Consider the following 20,785-nt stretch of genomic DNA (forward strand, 5'->3'; position numbering starts at 1 on the left):
TCAGTCAGCTAAATGAAGGAACAGTTACCAAGGTTGTTCCTATACAATGATTCCACTTCTCTGCACCAAGATCAAGCAGGTGGAGCTGTGAGGAACCGCCCAGGAAATCAGCTTTACTGGGAACCCTTCAAGGTGGCAGACAAGAGATCATTTCCTGTGTTCTAACAGCCCATGGAGAGGCTGTGTGTGACTCCTCCTGTAGCTCAGATGTAAGCTTCAGTGCAAAATACCTGTAGGGATCCGGCTTACCTTCTCTGAGAAATCAGAGGCTGGACTTACTTTCAAGGAGTATGCCTTGCCCTCCAGAAATTATACTGCTATACATCCAGATTATATGGGGAGTTCAGAGAATGGTTCACCCAGCAACTTGTGAGAAGTTGGATTCAGGCTTCTCAGGTAGGAGAGTTAAGCTCCCATCCTTGTCAGAAGTTGCTAGGTAACCACAGTTTCTAGCATCAGTATCCAGGCAGGCATGCTTGTCTCTCTCCACATGTTCAATACACTCTCCGATCTTCAAAAGAAGCAAAAGGTAAGGAGGCACCGTCGTGTAGGCTGGAAGTCCCAGCCCTCAGGAGGCTGCAGCAAGGGAATATGAAATTTGAAGCCAGCCTGGGCTACATAGAGAGATCCTGTCTGAAAATAAACAAAAATAAACAAGCAAACAGATAAAAAAAAAAAAACAGACAAAAGAGGCAGACATTCATTGTTCCCTCTCTGTCTAAACATTGATTTTTCCAGCAAAAATCAGGTGTAAATTTTAGGACAGCATGAACAGAACATTGTTCAGAACTTGACTATAAAGGACTGATACCTCTGCCCTTCTAAGCCCTAAAGTCAAACCTTCCTCAAACATGACAGGCATTATCAGAAGCTGAGATCAATCATGACAGGATCTCAGCAGATCCTAGGATCTAAGCTGGCTTTGCTCAGTCGGCCAAGCACAAATAAGTGTCTCCTGCAGCCTTTCAACTTCACTAGACAAGGCTTAGCACAGCTCCTTGGGATTTGGGCAAGCAAAGTGTCAATCCTCAGACTTTACACGCACAATGGGCAACCTCAGTCAGTTGGAGGGAGGAGAGAGGAGCCCACTGAAATGCTAAACAGATTCTCAGACCTGTACCAATCAGCATTCTTTCTGCCCACACACTCAGTATTAAACTGTCCAAGAAACCCCACCCAGAGCTTCTATTTCTTTCTCATTGGCTGGAAATGTTCACAAGAGCACCTCACGCTTCAAAGGAATACAGTGTCACTAAGCACATAGCCGCTCTGAATAAAACTGAGCTTCTCTTTGTTTTTCTTTTCTTAATTTTGTTTTTAAATTTCAGGTTATAATTGTAACATCTCTCCCTTCCCTTTCCTTCTTCCAAATCCTCTCATCTACCCCTTCCAACTCTCCAAATCTATGGCCTCTTTTTTCATTATTCTTGTGTATTAGATAGATAGATAGATAGATAGATAGATAGATAGATAGATAGATAGATACATACATACATACATACATACATACATACATACATACATACACACATGATAAAAATAGATGATAGATAATAGATAGGCATATAGATTATAGATATATAAAGCACATATGTATTCCTAAATATAACCAGTCCATATAATCTTTCTTGTATGTATGATTTCAGAGCTGACCATTTGGTAAGGACAACCAAATGATGTTCTCTTCCCTGGCATCTCTCCTGTTCTCAGCTTCCCTCAGTTGACTATAATTCTTTGTGTAGAGTTGAGGACTCATGGGCATTTTCTTGTTCTTCTTCAGCTCATGTTTGATATTGGTAAGACTTTGTAGGTGTAGCTTCTGCATCATTAGAAGACACAATCTCAAAGTAAAAGCCCTGATTCCCTGGCTCTTACAGTCTTTCCATCCCCTCTTCTGCAACATCCCCTGGGCCTTAGGGGCAGGAATGATTTATAGATGTATCCACTGGTACTGAGCTCCACAGTTTTGACTTTTGATTGATTGTGGTTTTTCTGTAGTGGTCTCCATCTGTTGCAAAGAGAAATAAAGAAAAGGAAAAAGACAACTACTGAGAGTGTCCAGTGTCCATGTGGGCAATAGCCTGTCCTGATTATTGTTCTCTTACCTGCAAAATATTCAAAATCAGGCTATCCACTAGGTTCAAATGACTTCCTAAATATCACTGTCAATACTTTAACTGTTTTTGTATCTTGCTTCAGTTACTAATAACAAACTTCCTTGAGTGAAAACACTGCATGAGACAATTTACATGTATGACCTGCATAATCTACATTTACTCCTCAACAAACCTTCAAGACATCTTTCACATAGCAAAGATATGACTCTAGGACTCAGATGTTGAAATAATTTATCCAGATTCACACAATGGTGTTTACTCCCATGTGTGCTTGGGTCTAAAGCTGGAGTTTTTCTCAGCCTGACTGCTACTGGACCTTTAAAAGGCAATTCCTAGAATCAGTAGCAATCCCATGAAATTCAAACCTATCTGCTCTGGAATATATTTTAACCATCCCTTGATGATTAAAAGATGTTGCCAAGATCCAGAACACCATCTTAAGCCCATGCTCTTGACTATTGGTGTATGGAGGAGACATCTGAGAGGTCATCTTACTCCTTACCCTCAGGCTCACAGCTTCCCACGTGCTTATCCAGAAGATCTGGAAATCTATATCTGACACTAGTGTCCCCAGTGGACATGATTTGAGGCACTTGAGGACCACAGTGAAGCTGCCTGTCTGGGACAGCTCGGGGCCTTCACTGTGGCTCCCGCAGCAGCCTGAGCGCCTGTGTCATGACAACTCTCACCGCTTCAACATTGGGTTGTCCACTTGTCCCCTAAGCTGTAAACTGTGAAGACAAGGATTTCCCTATGACAAAGCTAAAATTAATCCAGTGCCTAGGTGTGATAGATACTCAATAGACATGCATGGAATAAATCATGTGTCCAAACTTTTATCCAAACTGTTGCACAGAACAGTGAAGAACAGGCCATGTTAGATATTCAATAGCCTCCAACACAACAGCCTTTAGTACAGTGGATATTTTACAATTTCACTCTGCCATTATTTGCTAGCTGTTGCCTGTGAGTCTTGAGCTGATATTTCAGGGTTAAAACTTAGGGCAAGTTCTCAAAATATCTATTTGGTAGAACAATAGATTCTATCAATCCTGAAACTTTTCAAAGGGTCAGTTATGAGGAACCCAATTTTACTTTACAGATATACATAGCCCAGACAGTGCTACATGCAGAGTTAAGAGTCTATACTGCTCTCATTTATCTCAGAAGTAAGTTCTCTGTTCTGTTTTACATACTCCCAACCAGCCCACCCAGGAGGAAAACTTCAGCAGAGCAGATGATGTGAACCGCCCCAGTCACTGGGGATACAACACCTTTGAATGGTGGACATGAAAACTCCTCGACCTGCTGGCCAGACCTTGGGTCCCTCAGATTCTTATTTGTCAGCACTTCTTGCATTTGTAAACTCAGAATCCCATTCTAGGAGAAACTTAGAGCACTGAGTCACAATCAGCTTCTGGATGGGCCAGATGTGCTCGTAATCTTCCCAAAAGCATTGACCTATCTTAAACCTTCCCTCTTGAAGGTACTGGTCAGTGTTTGGGGACCATGTAGCTTACCAGAGCTCTTTGGCTTAGGTTCAGAGTTTCAGAATGTATTGAATGTGTAGAAATTTTGCCAAATAAATTATATCATTCCTGTCCTTTCAATTACTTGGCTCCTTAAAAGAATCATTGTCCTTTTGATTGGTTGGCTTCTGAAGATAACAGAAGTTCACAGGGTTGCCTTTTTCCCTCTATTACCCTCAGCAAAAAATTAATTCTGCATTACCACCCTACACACCAACGCCAACTGTTTCATGGAAATGCTAATATCATTTTAAATCTATGCACTGTCTTTCTTTTCTAACCCAATCCAGTTTATCAATTAATTATTAAGTTTTGAGGATATTATTATCCTGATGTATCCCAAGCAACTTTCAAACATTAGTCATCCTCCCACTGCCCCTCAGGTGCTAAGATTGCCTGGATCTCAATCTTGTCTAGTAGAATACTGTGGGGATGTTAAGTCTCCAGTAGCTACTTCTCACTCCCAGAGGCTATGATTTAATTTTTCTGTGATGAGGACTGAGTGGAGGGACTTCAAATGACCCTGTGTAGATTACCTGTGCAATAAATTAATTTCCTAGTTCACAAATAAGTCACAAAATGCACTTTCAAAACCTGACACTAAGCAATAATGGACATTTGTTTCCAAAGACCATAGTGAACATTATCAAGGGACTGTCCTGTGTGTTGGCATAGAAATATATTAAAGGTATTGTCCTTGCCTTAAACTGGCAGCCTTTTTAATGCACCAGGCAGCGAGCACTTGGATTAAGAAATCATACACTGCAAGCACCAGGAAGTGCACCCTATATTTCCCTTCAGTCATGACACCCAAAACTAACTTTAATCAATATCATAAATTAGTTGTTAGCCGGGCAGTGGTGGTGCATGCCTGTAATCCCAGCACTCTGGGAGGCAGAGGCAGGTGGATTTCTGAGTTCAAGGCCAGCCTGGTCTACAGAGTGAGTTCCAGGACAGTCAGGGCTATACAGAGAAACCTTGTCTCGAAAAAAACCAAATCCAAATAAATAAATAAATAAGTTGTTTCTGCTTTTATACCATCAACAAACGGAATCATATAGTTTGTCCTCTCTATACTAGTTTATTTTCCCTTGCTCTAATGAAATACCTGATGCTGGGTACTTAATAAAGAAAAATGGTTTGTTAGATCACAGATTTGGAACTGAAAGCCCAAGACCAAGTGCCCCCTCAGTTTAGCCTCTTCTGGAGGCCATTCTGATAGGTGATGGTCATGGCAGAAGCATGTGATCAAGGAAAGAATCACATGATTAAACAGGAAGCCAGAGAATAGGGAAGAGCTGTATCTGGTCCTTCTTCAGCCAGAGCACCATAAGAGTCCTATTAATGCTTCCAGAGGTCAGGGCCCACAATGACCCACTCCACTCCACTCCACTCCACTCCACTCACAAAATCGCATAAAGCTTCCACCCTCTTCCAGAAATGACCCACTGAGGACCAAACTTCCAACACAGTCCCTTAGGGATACACTCAACCCTATCTCAACCACAGCATTCTCTTCTCTCTCTGGATTCAGTATTATATTGATAAGATTTGTCCATAGAAGGCTGGAGAGGCAGAGTACTTGCCAAGCATATGCAAGTTCCTGAGTTCAATCACCTAAACCAGATGTGACAGCACATGCCTATAATCCCAGTACTCAGGAGGTAGAGGTAGGAGAATCAAGAATTCAAGGTCATCTTCAACTGTACTGACAGTTTGAAGCCAGTCAGAATTACATAAGACCCTGTCTCCAAAAACAGGACATGTCTATATATCATTAGAAATAATAATACATTCATTTTCATTTTGGTATAGTATTCCACATTCCACAAGTTGTACCTCAAAAATATATTTTACTATAATGAGCATCTACAAGAACCACAGTTTAGAGCTATGAATAGTCTATTGTACTTAGCTGCTGGATATGTGTACATTCTGCAGGATACAAATCTAAGAATGGAATTACCAAGCTATGTCATGCACATTGACAACCTTAGTAGATACAGCCTATTGGTTTTCAATGATTTATACACATATCATCAAAGTCTGAGTTCCAACTGCTCCACCTCTTTGTCCATACTTGATATTACCAAGTATATTTGCCTTCCTTGAGTTGTAAGTTCACAGATGTTCCAAAACCTTCTCAGGAGACATATCTTGAGCATTTCTTACATTAGCTATGTGTGTCTTCCTCCCTCACTCTTGTCTTTGCTCTGCTCTCTCTGCCTCCCATAACCAGCGTGGATCTGACCTGGCGAGACATGCAACATCTGACTGTGCTCACCTCCAAGCGGAACCAGCTTCACGATGAGGTTCATCAGTGGCGACGGAATGGGGTTGGCCTGGAATTTAATCACCTCTTTGGTTATGGAGTCCTCGATGCAGGTGCCATGGTGAAAATGGCTAAGGACTGGAAAACTGTTCCAGAGAGATTCCACTGTGTAGGAGGCTCTGTGCAGAACCCTGAGTAAGTAGGGGCAGAATTTCTTCTGCCACATGTGGAAGGTACCCATTGATGACAATCCCAGAGTTCCTCTCCAGGACAGAAAAAACCCTGGATTTCATTTGGGACAATCAGCTTCTAGACAAAGCTATAGAGATGCACAGCTGTGCATGAAGCATGACCCAGAACACAGCTGTGCAACTCAGCACCTGTGCTATAGCTGTCTCCATAGTTTATAGCATTATTTTTAGGTGAACAAATCAATCAATCCAGCAAGCATGCAGATCAGTAATAAAACATAACTAATGTCCCAGAGGCACCCCATAATCTCTTTCATCCTTGTCTCTCCAAGAGCAATCACTATTCTAACTCCATAGAGTGTTTTGCTATTCTACACTTAATATAAATGGAACCTATATTGTGTTCTCTTTTATATCTATATTCTTAAGTGGAAAATTGTATTTGTGAGATTTGACAACATTCAGTGTATGCTTGTAGTTTACATTGACTGTCGAAAAGTGGTCCAGTGCGAGCCTACCACTACTGTTCATTCTATTCTTGGGCCAAGAGAATGACTTGATTTTATTCCTCATGAGATAGGCTGTGATTTAGAGGCATCAGAGTGAGTGTCCTACACAGAAGTCATTGACTGGGTTAAATATAGCTACTCTCCATCCCACTTCCCCTGTATGACAAAAGAATTGCTCAGTAAAGAGACCTCTTCACTTAATTTCTTTCTATCCTTACTGGTCCATTAATAAGATGAAGCTAATAATTTCTATGTTCTGTAACATACCATGAAAAACACAGAATACAAGTATTTGTTTGTGGGGAAATCACAGTGTATTATAGGCTGACTTCAGCTCGCAATCCTCCTGCCTCAGCCTCCAAAGTGCTGGGATTGCGGGTGTGTTCCATAGCAGAATCCTATTTGAGCTTTGATAAATATATGCAACTGGGGAGCTATCACCCATAGGAAGATGGTCTATCCCACCCACCTGGAAACGTTCTTCATGTTCCCTTCCAATCCGAACACACACACCTGCCTACGGCCTTTCTTCATACTCCTCTCACTGTGGACTCGTTACACCGGTTCTGGTGGTTAGGTAGAATGTGATCACAGGTGCTCCTGTTTCCTATTTATTCCACTCAACATTGAAGTTGTGAGATGCGCCCCATTGCTGCATGCACTAGTCTCTCTCCACTCCCACTGATGACTTTGCCATTGTGAGGATTCACCCCTGTGGTGTATTCCACTTAAATCTGCCCTGCTGTCCCTTTCAAGCACCTCCCACTCCTGACTTTTCTGAAGATCATCTGGACTTACAGAGACCTAATCAGACTAAGATGGCGCCCGTTCCTCTTTCCCTTTGGACTCAGATGCTCTGCAGCTGAATTTTCAGTTGTCTGATCCTGAATTCAAATCTATACTTTGCTAATTTAGACACCCCCCCCAGAAACTTTGGCCTTTATGACCCTCTATTTTTGCCAATTTCTGGTCTTTGTAATCTGAACCCTTTGGCAGTATGCAATCTACAAGCCCATCCCAATGTAATGTTTTTTAACTTATTGGAGAAAACGTAAAGGGGGGCAAAGAAAGTCAATTTTATTGAAAACATTACAGTGTTTTTAAAAGTCAGTTTGTGATAAAAGTAACGCATGCTCTTTCTATAAAGAAGTTAAACAAAAAGTTCTAATGTACATCTAATTTATTGTGTGAATCTAACTTACACAATAAACTCAGAGCAGTGATGGGGAAGAAAGTACTTCTGTGAAGCCAGGCAGAGCGCCACACCCCTGAGATCTCACACTGGGGATACTGAGGCAGGAGACTTACAAAGCCTAGGTCATACAGCAAGACCCTGTCTTTTCAAAAGGCCACTGCAAAGTGTATGGAGTATAAGATGTGAAAAGCTCTGGTTCTCACAACAAAGTATGAGAACGTGCTGAGACAACTCTGTATCAGGTGGTGCATTCATGAACCAAACGAAAGCAAAGTTTCCCTTATACTTCAGTGACAGTTAAGATGCAGGGGAGTTTTCCCCCATGTGAATGAATATCCTTGCATTCTTTGGTCCCCAGAAGGACATCTTCTATTCCTTATGTGACAATGAAACCAACACCTCTTTCCTTACCAAACTTCTGAGAGGTGTTAGTGACACTGTAGAAAGCTGGCACATGGCGGGCACATAGTGAACATCGCTTTGCCTCTTCCTTTTATCCATGATTTCAAACACTCCTAGTTCACACTTTAGGGAAAAAAAGATGATAATCTCTTAAAACTCGGGAAGAAGTAACTGTCAGGTTCCTGTGTGGATTCCAATCTGTGTGCCTTATGTTTAAAGCTTTCTCAAGTGAAAAGACTTGGATGTTCATCCTTCAGTGAATAGCATATTCTTATGAGGAAAACCCACTGGTGAGTAGGCGTCCTCCCGCAGTCAAGCATCCTTCCACTGATGAGCATTTGCCCTGGATGAGCATCCCCCAGGGATGAGCGTTCTCCTTAGATGGGCAGTCATTGGTGAGCATCTTCCCTGGATGAGGACTGAGCACCCTCCCATAGGTGGATATCTTCCCATGGGTAAACATCCTCACCATCTGAAAAGTACATCCTGAAGAGCCCCCACACTTCCCCCAAGACATTCCACATCTCATAAAAAGCATCACTTCTGTCAGCACTGAAAAGCAAGGCAAAGATTCAGACCAGGTCCCATGGTCATATAAAAACACAAGCCTCAAACAATGTTATAGATCCTGCATCAGTCATTAAAGAAATTAACTGCATTAAAGACAGCCTCAGAGGCATCAAATACATCAGCGTTTATTAAGAAAAGAAAGGTCAGAATTTCTCCTTGGGTTGATTTAATCTAGAGCAAGCCCAAATTTGAATTCTCCATTTCTCTCCCTGTGTCTTTTATTCTACATGTCGCTTATAATTAGTGGACTGTCTGTCTGTGTCTGTGTCTGTGTCTGTGTCTGTATCTGTTTCTGTGTGTGTCTATGTCTGTGTCTGCATCTGTCACTGTATCTATGTCTGGCTGTGGCTATGGTTGCCGTTGTGTCTGGCTGTGTCTGTGTCAGTATCTGTGTCTCTGTGTCTGTGACTGTGACTATGTGTCTGACTGTGGCTATAACTCCATCTAGCTGTGGCTGTGGCTGTGCCTGTAGCTGTGGTTGGCTGTGGCTGTATTGGCTGTGTCTGTGCCAGTATCTGTGTTTCTGTCTGTGTCTGTGTCTATGTCTGTCTCTGTCTCTGTAGCTGTGGCTGTAGCTATGGCTCTGTCTGGGTGTATCTGTATCTGTATCTGTATCTATATCTATATCATCTATCTATGTCTATGTCTCACTGTAGCTGTATCTGGCTGTCTCTGCCTCTGCCTCTGCCTCTGCCTCTGCCTCTGACTCTGCCTCTGACTCTGCCTCTGCCTCTGGCTGTTCCTATTGCTATGTGTGTACCTACATTTGCCTAATGTTTAATTGTCCCTAGCAAAAGACTTTGGTCTGTATTTATTAATCAGCAACACATGAGAAAGGAATGAGGGGTATTTTATAGAAATCTTTAACAGTTTTAAAGGGTATTAAGTTATTTGCTTCAGCTGATCCCAAAGCATTCAATACTGCAAGTATACCTCTATTAAGTAGTATCTTACGCCGCTTCCAACATTTATTGCAGCTAGTTGTTGTATAAGGTTGTTTTTTACATGTATGTTGTTTTCAACAAATAATTATCTCAACACGCATGCACTGCTCTATGGCCCAGAGCATGGAAAATCATGTAATTTAATATTAAAGCTATACATTAGCATTAAGTTGGAAAAGCAGATTACATGGGAAATCCAAGGTTAGTAAGATTGGTTGTTAAGCTGTCTTCTAAAAGACAAGTTAAACAAAGGCTAAGTGCACCACAGAGTATCAGGTTAAACGTAAGGAACCTCAGGTTGTAATCTTAATTTGGCCATAAGGTCCAGTAAAACGTTCCAGTCTCTTAGAATGTAAGATATCTTTTCATAAAATTGTAACTACAGATGCATATATATGCATTATATATATATATGCTAAAAATCACTATTCTAAAGAGTTCCTGAAAGCTCTTACATACATCGTATTCAGTCATTACTAGCCTAGGAGGTGTGTTCTATCGCCATTACTTTTTACAGATGAGGAAGCCGAGATGCAGAAAGCATAAGAAATATGCCCAAGGTCAAGGGACCAAACCAAAGAAAGGGCAAGACCCAGGCTCTTTTCACTCTATGATTCTGGCCTTACTTCACTGACCAAGTGACCTCCTGTGCTCTCCTGTCCTATACCAGGCTGTGTAGCAGTCCTGTTGAATGCTCAGTAGCATTGTCGTGGGTAAGGACAGGAGGCTGGCAAAGACTGAAGTCACACTAATGGTCATCTAGCTACTGAGTGGCCAAGATCGGATTTGAGTGAAAGCTATATAGAGCCATATGTGTCTCAGTGAGTCTGCACTGAAGGAGGTAAAACCTGGGGAATTTTCTAATAAGAGTCTCCTGAAGACTTTGAAAACCTGCCTATAGAGAGGTCCCAAAAATCCATAACTGTCATTGCACTATGGGGTATCTATCAGTGTCCTTTGGAAGTAACAGAGAACATTGAAACACACAGTCGGCCTGGGGCACTTAGGGCTCCGCCCTGTTGAGCATGACTAATGGTACCTGAAGTAGGTTATAGTGGCCTTGACTGCTGCCATCTCTTGGTAGAGTTTAGAAGAATCTCTTGAGAATTTTGGAGGCTGCAAAGATTTATGGGTGGTGCAATGTTTTATATCTACACCATCCAAAAGAGAAGTGGATGTCTATGGAGCACTGGAGATGGTCGAAGTACAACTGAGTAACTGTTCCCATTCAATCCGATTCCAAACTAACGTCAGCACTAAGGTTCCTACGGCAGCTCCTCCTCCGCAGAAGACTTGCTGAGCGCGGCAAACAGAACGGGGAAATAGCAATTTGAGAGCAACAGCTCCGTGCAGAGTGTCAAGAATGTGAGGCTAGTATAGTGTTAAAAACTGCATGGTATTGGTACATTGACAGGCAGGCAGATCAATGGAACAGGATTGAAGATCCAGAAATGAACCCACACACCTATGGTCACTTGATCCTCGACAAAGGGGCTGAAAACATCCAATGGAAAGAAGATAGCCTTTTCAGCAAATGGTGCTGGTTCAACTGGAGGGCAGCATGCAGAAGAATGTGAATTGATTCATCCTTGTCTCCTTGTACTAAGCTCAACTCCAAATGGATCAAGGACCTCCACATAAAGCCAGACACTCTGAAGCTAATAGAAAAGAAACTGGGGAAGACCCTTGAGGACATCAGTACAGGGGGAAAGTTCCTGAACAGAATACCAATAGCGTATGCTCTAAGATCAAGAATTGACAAATGGGACTGCATAAAATTACAAAGTTTCTGTAAAGCAAAGGACACCATCAAAAGGACAAATCGGCAACCAACAAATTGGGAAAAGATCTTCACCAATCCTACATCAGATAGAGGGCTAATATCCAATATATACAAAGAACTCAAGAAGTTAGACCCCAGAAAACCAAATAACCCTATTAAAAAATGGGGTACAGAGTTAAACAAAGAATTCTCACCTAAAGAACTTAGGATGGCGGAGAAGCATCTTAAAAAATGCTCAACTTCATTAGTCATCAGGGAAATGCAAATCAAAAGATTTCACCTTACACCAGTCAGAATGGCTAAGATTAAAAACTCAGGAGACAGCAGGTATTGGCAAGGATGTGGACAAAGAGTAACACTCCTCCACTGCTGGTGGGGTTGCAAACTGCTACAACCACTCTGGAAATCAGTCTGGCGGTTCCTCAGAAAACTGGGCATGTCACTTCCGAAAGATCCTGCTATACCACTCCTGGGCATATACCCAGAGGATTCCCCAGCATGTAATAAGGATATATGTTCCACTATGTTCATAGCAGCCCTATTTATAATAGCCAGAATCTGGAAAGAACCCAAGTATCCCTCAACAGAAGAGTGGATGCAAAGAATGTGGTATATCTACACAATGGAGTACTATTCAGCCATTAGAAACAATGAATTCATGAAATTCTTAGGCAAATGGATGGAGCTGGAGAACATCATACTAAGTGAGGTAACCCAGTCTCAAAAGATCAGTCATGGTATGTACTCACTAATAAGTGGATATTAGCCTGGAAAACTGGAATACCCAAAACATAATCCGCACATCAAATGAGGTACAAGAAGAATGGAGGAGTGGCCCCTTGTTCTGGAAAGACTCAGTGAAGCAGTATTCGGCAAAACCAGAACAGGGAAGTGGGAAGGGGTCGGTGGGAGAACAGGGGGAGGAAAGGGGGCTTATGTGACTTTCAGGGAGTAGGGACCAGAAAAGGGGAAATCATTTGAAATGTAAATAAAAAATATATAGAGAATAAAAAATTAGAAAAAAAGGAAAAAAAAAAAAAGAATGTGAGGCTAGGGGCGTGCCTGGCCAGTGCACATCACAGTCTTGGGCCTCCCTTGTTCTTAGCTTCCTGGAAGAGCTGTGGCTCATTTCTCACACACGGACAGCCATAGCAGCAGCATCGGAGCTCAGAGGCTGGACAGGCGAGCTTGGTGGACAACATAGCGCTGACCCCGAAGACCCGAAATCACTTCCAAGGAACTCTGAGAGAGGGATGAATAGCCTCCAATCCGCCACTTTCCACATCATTCTGACTGCACAGAAACAGCGGGTAAGGTGGAGAGGGCTCTAAGAGCCAATGATTGTCAGGTATATGGGTTTCCACAGCATTTATCTTTCCAGCAAAGGAGTCAATTTGAAAAGCAATTTTCTAAAGAACTTTATCAAGAGAGTCAGTGAAGGATGCTCAAGGAAGATCAAAGGGAAGAGAAAACCGGCTGTGACCAGCTGTGCCAGCCATGTGCAAAGAACTGAGTGAACTCTGCTGCCCAGAGGGGAAGCACTGAACCCAGGCCACTGGCTCCCCCAACCTTCTGTGAACCCCAAGGGAGCTGTTGCTGCAGTGCCACTAGCTGAGTGTGTGCTCCAACTGAGTTCCAGGGGCATTTGGGGGAAAAGAAATGTGCTAAAAGCTGATCTGAGCATCAGAGGTCTGGAGGAGTGCAAGAAGAATGCGCTTCGCCCTGTAAAGCCCTGTAACAGCGCTGCTAGCACCAGTGACTTCCTGGGTGGGTCACTGGGTACCTGACCCTACCGTATATACAGAAAAGGAACCCTAAATGGACACCCCACTAGGAATTCCCACAAATGCAACACTGCAGGCATTTTATACACTTGAGAACAAACAGCTGTTGTCTGTGACTAATGAAATAATCACAACAAAGTTGAGGATCCATTGCACAAGGGCGCTCCGTGGAGTGCACTGGGAAGAACACCTGCTCCTAGGCAGGAGTCAACTGACTGCCTGCTTAAAGCAAGATACAGCAGGATAAAGATGGGAGCCAACTATCTTTGGGGTTTTGTTTTTGTTTTTGTTTTGTTTTGTTTTGTTTTGTTTTGTATAGGACTAGAGCTTTTGTGCATGTCCTCTTGTAAGGTCAACTGTTCTGAAGTATCCTACTGAATGTCTGCATTGAAGGTGGTCCAGAACACAGTGTAAGAATGAGTACTCTGTGATATCTACTCCATAGAAACTTCCTATTTTAACTTCTAACATAACTCTTCCTAAGCCCAGATCTTGTTTTTTCATTTAGAATTAACTTTTTCTCCTATTTTCTTTATATAAAAACAAGATAGCACCACTAGAGCAAAATTCACACACACACACACACACACACAAGTGAGAAGAAATAAGTAAACAAGAAACCCCTTGAAAGTACATTTTTCCTCCAGAGTGCGGGGGAAGTTGGCTCCAAGATGACAGATGCTCGGGACAAGAATGAATATTCCTGTTCGTTCTATAAAACAGTATCCGACATGCCTATAACCTGTGACATGTCCTCCTACATGCCCCAGCCCACCTCTAGACATTTGTATATAGGAATGTGTGCTAATTTAGAAATTCCTTATACTGTGCTGTTTAGGGAAAAATGATGACAGGTAATCTTACGTGTGTTCAGTGCAAAAGGCGATCTTCCCTGTGAGTTTCCCCATCTGCCGTCGGTGGACCCCATGAATTAGCAAGCATGGATTAGGAGCTGTATCATCCTAATTCTCCGGGGGCCATGGTACTTGCAAAATTTCTGCCTGTGAGAAGAGAGTGGTGCCCTTTCTTTTTCATAGTACTGAAGTTGAACCCAGGGCAGCTGTAAATGGCCTGGACAAGCGCTCTACCACGAAGCCACACCCACAGCAAGGAGTTGTCTTTCTGCCAAGCTTACCTCTGGGATTCACACCAGTTTTTTAATTTCCTAGAACCTAACATTCCAAAGCAATCCAATTAAGCATGTCCTCTTTTGGGGACCCTGGCTCCTGCGCAGTAAACAGTTTGCATGAGTGTCACAGGAGTTGGAGGAGCAGAAATTTCCCTCCCCCTGGCCCCAGACCAGCCATACTCCGAAACATGTCTATCTGATCCCTGTACGCATTTCAACCACCACAGTTTCTAGGAAATTTTGTAATTCCGAACAAAAATCTACGTTTGTTCCCACCCCAATCTGTTTTGAGGCTATCCAAAATGTGTAATAACCTTCCAATGTTTTTATCCACATCCCTCCATCTCTCCCTAAACCCATTCTCAGGAGTGCACAATGCCCCAGCTCCCGTAAGACCCTGGGCAGGAACTAGCTGTCCTGTGTTTCGGCTGCACCTGTCACCTTGCTGACACTTCTCCCTTTGCCTCTGTCTCTAATGCCAGCCCGAAGTGGGGCGGAGCAGGGTTTAGGAGACACAGACAGGACAACTACAATCCTCTTGCACACGAAATCTCAAGGCAGTGCCAGCATAGTTCTCTCTACAAGGACTTCCCAAGGGCTTTTGCTTGTCTGATTTCATCTTTCGAGATAACGACTAACTTACCACTTGCTCCCGTTGATCTTGAACTCGAAGCAATGTTCCTGCTTCTGCCCACCCTTCCCTCAAGTCCCGATGTCACAGGAACAGAAGGAACTAGAACGATTGAAGTGACAAGATGGAATGGACCAGTGCTCTCTACAGCCAGGAGCCACACAACTCTCTTCTACACTGAGTGGCAACAGTGGTGCTGTTGCGGGGATGGGAAGTTGCCTGGAGTGGAGCCTGAGAACCAATCTGAATACACACGCTTTACAGATGGGAAGCTTGTCAGAAAGCCCCTGTTGGGAATGAGTGGGTCAGCGTAAGCGGGAAGGACCTGGGAAGGATGTGCTATCACCTGGGACCTGAGCCACTCACACTCTAGACCATCAATGGCACTGAACAGATGCCCCCTTTGACCTGTAGCACAGGTCAGCATCCAGCCAGGCATCTTCAGCCCCACCCCCACCCCCACTGCCACCCCCTCACCCCCACCTCTCACCCCCGAGGAAAGAACTCCAGGCAAAGGAGCAGCAACTAATGCTCACACAGTTGGAGAAGGGATGGGCTCTGGACCAGGCCCTGTCACCACCTACTGCATCACTCCAGCTCCGCGTGCCTGTATCTTAGGTTTGGCCCGATGCATATGTCTCTTCTTCTGTCATCAACGGTCTCCTCAGCCCTCGAGCGGCCCTCTCACTTGAAGGACTTGTTAAGTCAGAGACCCCAGTGTGTGTTGTGCTGTGGATGCACAGGGAGCGAGGCTGACTCCCCTGCCTCTAATCCTTAGACAATCAAAAAATGCATCCTGCTTTCTCAAAATTTTTACAAAATTTTACCAAAATTTTTACAGACTCATTTGAAAAGAGAATGTCCTTGAGTGATTCCAATCCTAAGTACCCTTGATTTAACTGGAGCAGAAAAACAACTTCCCTGTGCCCAGAGGCTGTCTTCTGTGGGGATTAAGATAATAGACTGTTTTATTAGTGGTGGTGTTTTGTTTTGTTTTGTTGTTTTGCTTTGCTATGCTTTGTGACAAGGCCTTTATATGCAGCTCAGCATCTACTTGAATTTGTTATATAGCCCAAGCTAGCCTAAAACTCATGATCCTCCTGCTAGCTTCCTGTGTGTTGGGATTATAGGTGTGCACCTCTATGCCCAACCAATAATGACTTGCGTTCAGCAGATTATGAGTTCCATGGCATGGAAGACAGTTATTAGAGTAATCCTCTTGGTTGTTGGCTTGTGAGTTTCCTGACTGAACTTTTCAAGTGAGCCAAGACTACAGGGATAGGATAGACTGTTCGGACTATGTCGGCATCTTCCTGACCTCGCTCTTTGCAAACCCCAGACCCCTTGAGTACCATCTTCTGAAGCCCTTATAGACCTGCTCCTGTCCTCACAGAAACCAATGTGGTATGTGGCAAACTGTCCTCAAACCTTAAGGTGTTAGCCATTCTAGAGACCTCCAAAGGGTGGCCAGAAAGCCTGCATTGCTAAATCTACCAGAGAGAAACTGGCAATCATAAACACAAAAGCCCAGGACTCCTCCCACATAGCATTGTCCTTATCAGGTTCAAACTCAACCAAAGCAGTTTCCACTTGGGCTTTCTGTCTGAAAGTAACTATCATATCAATGAATAAAAAATTAATTAAATTAAAATTATAAAGTAAACTTTCTGCTCGCCACTCATGTTCGCTGTATTTTAAGCGTTCCATTGCCGTGGGCGACAAGTGCCTACGGTACCAGCGTGCCAGGTACAGAACACCTCCACCACAGTGGGAGGTTCCATAGGCCAGTGCCAACCCAGCCATTTATAAATATGCTCTGTATACATGCATGTCTATAACCTGTCTTCCAAGGCCATCTTCATGACTGTTCGCCAACAAATTCTGAAGAGCCTAGAACTAAAACTTCACTTCCCCTTGTCTCCCGCTCTCTACCAGCAGTGGCTGCTCCGTGGGCCATCAAGCGCTGGTGCCACCTCGCTCCACGGAAATACCTATTTCCTACACTACTTCTATAGCTACTGTGATAAAATGCCCTGCCCAAAGCAACTCATTTGGCTCATACTTCAAGGTTTTAGTCCATCCTGGAAGGGAAGATACAATAGCAGCAACTTAAGGCAACTGGTCAAATCCCATCGGTGGTCGGGGAGCAGAGAATGGTAAACGCCAGTGTTCAGCTTGTAATGATACAGTGCAGAGTCCCCATCCAGAAAATGGCCCCACCTACAGCAATTAGCCCAATCAATATACCCCTCACAGTCATGGTCAGAGGCTAACCTGAGCCTAAATGATCCCTCCCAGATGAGCCTAGAGGCTTATCTCCTGGGAGATTCTAGATCCTGTCAAGCTAGCAGTTGGTATTAACCATCATAGTTTTCTTTCTTTCTCCCCCCTCCCCCAGACGGGGTTTCTCTGTGTAGCTCCGGCTGACCTGGAACTCACTTTGTAGACCAGGCTGGCCTCGGAACTCAGAAATCCACCTGCCTCTGCCTCCCAAGTGCTGGGATTAAAGGCGTGCACCACCCCCACCCAGCACCATCATAGTTTTCAAGTTGCTCAAGAGAGTGTGCCTTAATTAATCAAGCATGGTGTGTGCTTCCAGAAACCCTCTCGGGCTTGTGATCTTGGTTCCGAGGATAGTACAGAATCAGGCGTGGCACCAAGCTGGTTGTGTGTGGCAAGCATCTTTTTATAGATGTATTCTATAAGATATGTTTTAAAATAGCTATCTTTTCATAAAAACAAGTAAGTGTGTACTGTTTGGAGTTCTAAAGGTAAAGTCATATAGAATGACCAGGAGTCATGACCGGGGATGAGCCCTGACATGTTCTATGGGCCAGGCACTGTGGTTGGTGCTTTTACACAGTCATTAACCTCACAGGTCCACCTACAACAGATACACGTCAAATACTTCAATAATTTTTCCGATCTCTCAGGACCTATAAGTGTGCATTCTAATCCCAGTAAGTGTGTTTCCAGACTCTGAGTCCTCCCATCATGCCATGCTGTCCTCACGTAGTCTCCCGGGAGAAGGTGTACTATAATCATAGACGGCATATAGAATGCCTGGGCTGGCCCCCCAGGTCCCCAACTCTGGCCAAATACACTCCCAATGTCAGGCAATCTTTCATTTGAATGAATTAAACCAACTTCAGCATTGTTAGTGGTAGAACAGTTGAGCATTCCCAAGCTAAGAATCAAACATGCTCCAAGGTCCAAAATGATATATATGATAAGTGGAAAATCTCACACTGCATCTCATGTGACAGATTCTGGTGAAAACATCCCTGTATAAATAAAAATATTATTTATGATTACCTTCAGAATGGCATGTAAGGATATGAAACATATATGAGTTCTCTGTTTTGACTTGGCTTCCATCTCCAAAATATCGCATTATGCATAAGCACATATTCCAGCATTCCAAGTCTAAAGCACTTCTAGTCCCAGGCATTTGCAATAAGGAGGATTCTGTCTGTGGGAACCATTAAATCAGCAGTAGCTCCCATCCAAGGGACTTAGCACTTTAAAAGAAAGGTACCATGGAAACTTCTGCAAATATAAGAGAGGAGCCCATGGGCCTCCGCCACTAGCTGAGTTCCTAGCAATCGAAAGCTGCTGGGAGGTGGGGGATGTCATTTTTCTTCAGGGCATGGCCACTGGTATGTTACCCATGCCTTGGTGGACGGCCCCGGATCCATGAATGTACAGGCAGCACTAGTTGGACTTAGTAAGTTGTTTTTTAAGGAAAAAATACATGAAAGTGAAAGGGGGACTATGTTGAGAGCACCAGGAAAGTGGGATGGGAAATTGGGGAATGGATATAACAAGAGGCACATAATTTATGACATTATCAAAGAATAAATTGAAAATGTTCCTTCTAAAAATGAAAAATACACTATTATGAGACCTTTTCTCCATCTGAGTTGCTCCTCAAGTTATCCCTAAGACATGACCTTGCCAATGTGGGACAATGAGTCATGTCACCGAAAAGAGGGATGCTAGAGAACTCTTACGGACCACATCCTGTCGGTCACTGATGCAGGATTCTCCTGAGAAATTAAATCCCTGACACCTTTAATTGCCCTGCACAGACTGAGCAGATTCCCATGATGTTGGCAGGAGAAGAAGCTGGAAGAGAGTAGAAGTAGTCAGGCTATGTGGGAGCTGTAGTTGCAGGTGACACAGAGGGAGTCTGGGGTGGGGGAAGGGTACCAACGGTGGCTACATCCCCTTTACAAGGAATGTTCACTCTTAGATTCACTCAGTTGATGTGAAAGTCAAAACCCAGGTCAGTCTCAATAATTAATCCCAAAACGTTTTCTCTTCCTGCTACAAAATAGTGTCTTGAAACCTCTTCTCATGGCCTACCAAATACTCTCTTACCAAATTTCCTCCTCTCTCTCTCTCCTCAGGAAAATACCACCCACCGGCAAGTTGGTACTGACCCTCGAAACAAATGCATGTGAGGGGAAAGAAAACTTTGTCCGCTATCTTGAGCATGTCCAAGCTGTCATCACAGTCAACGCAACCAGGAGAGGAGACCTGAACATCAACATGACCTCCCCAATGGGCACCAAGTCTATTTTGCTGAGCCGGCGTCCCAGAGACGACGACTCCAAGGTGGGCTTTGACAAATGGCCTTTCATGACCACCCACACCTGGGGGGAGGACGCCCGAGGGACCTGGACCCTGGAGCTGGGGTTTGTGGGCAGTGCGCCACAGAAGGGCTTGCTGAAGGAGTGGACCCTGATGCTACATGGCACACAGAGTGCCCCCTACATCGACCAGGTGGTAAGGGATTACCAGTCTAAGCTGGCCATGTCCAAGAAGCAAGAGCTGGAGGAAGAGCTGGACGAGGCCGTGGAGAGAAGTCTGCAAAGTATCCTAAGAAAGAACTAGGGCCACGCTTCCGCCTTCACCTCCCCTTCCTCCCTGTCACTGCCTCTCCTTGTTCCACAGTTCTGGCAGCCACCAGCCACCCACAATTCCTGTTACCCCCACTCAAGCAATCCCGGCCTGGTCTGAAGCTTTGCTCGCTGTCAATGATTATTTTCACTACAATGGAAGCAACTGTTTTTATTCTGTAGCCCAAATATAGCGTTCCTACCAACATCTATGTCCTATGTGTGACTCGACCTTTATTTCTGTCATGTAAATGGGTGATTATACTGCACATGAAACCAGGACAGCTCTGCCCTCCATTTTTTTTCATATATGAGAAGAGAAGAGAATGCATCTAAAAAGTCACACATGGGGACTCAAGAATATTTTGTGGTCTCAGCTGAGATGCTGATAGAAAGTGAACAACACAGCTCTAGCATGGGGGTTGGAAGGTGGCTTGAATGAAGCAAGACTAGTCAGGAATGTAAGCTGAGGTGCGTGATGAGAAAGATACTGGCCCCAGGGAACCCTGAAGCCCAAATACTGGACAGGGTGGGGAGGTTTAAAAGGCATGAGCTTTGAAAATTTACTCCCAATACCCAAATCATGTCCCCTCTGCTCTGCCAGGGTGACATAAAATGAAAGTATGTGGCTCTTCTGACACCAGCTCTGCATTGGGACTGAACCCACTGGAGGAGACAAAATGCCTCTTACATTGAGTTCATCCACACACCGAAGTTTTCAGGGACTCTACACAGCCATCCAAGAGAGAAACTACAAGGTTGGTTCGCAGCTGTCTGGCAAAGAGCAGATGACCGGTTTTAGAAATAGGAGCATCCTTTTCCCTG

At 43.9% G+C, this 20,785-nt stretch overlaps 1 protein-coding gene across 1 annotated transcript in view; it reads left to right on the forward strand.

Annotated features, from left to right (window-relative positions):
• The window catches only part of Pcsk2 (proprotein convertase subtilisin/kexin type 2), a 117,012-nt gene extending 96,873 nt beyond the window's left edge, over nucleotides 1-20,139 (forward strand). The window contains exons 8-9 of the mRNA XM_052181694.1: nucleotides 5,886-6,113; nucleotides 19,469-20,139. Coding sequence (XP_052037654.1) covers nucleotides 5,886-6,113; nucleotides 19,469-19,955 — 715 coding nt within the window. The 3' untranslated portion in view covers nucleotides 19,956-20,139. The remainder of the gene's footprint in view (nucleotides 1-5,885; nucleotides 6,114-19,468) is intronic.
• The last annotated feature ends 646 nt before the right edge of the window (nucleotides 20,140-20,785 follow it).

This window comes from Apodemus sylvaticus, chromosome 5, assembly GCF_947179515.1.
Source record: "Apodemus sylvaticus chromosome 5, mApoSyl1.1, whole genome shotgun sequence".
In the NCBI taxonomy this organism is placed as follows: Eukaryota; Metazoa; Chordata; class Mammalia; order Rodentia; family Muridae; genus Apodemus; species Apodemus sylvaticus.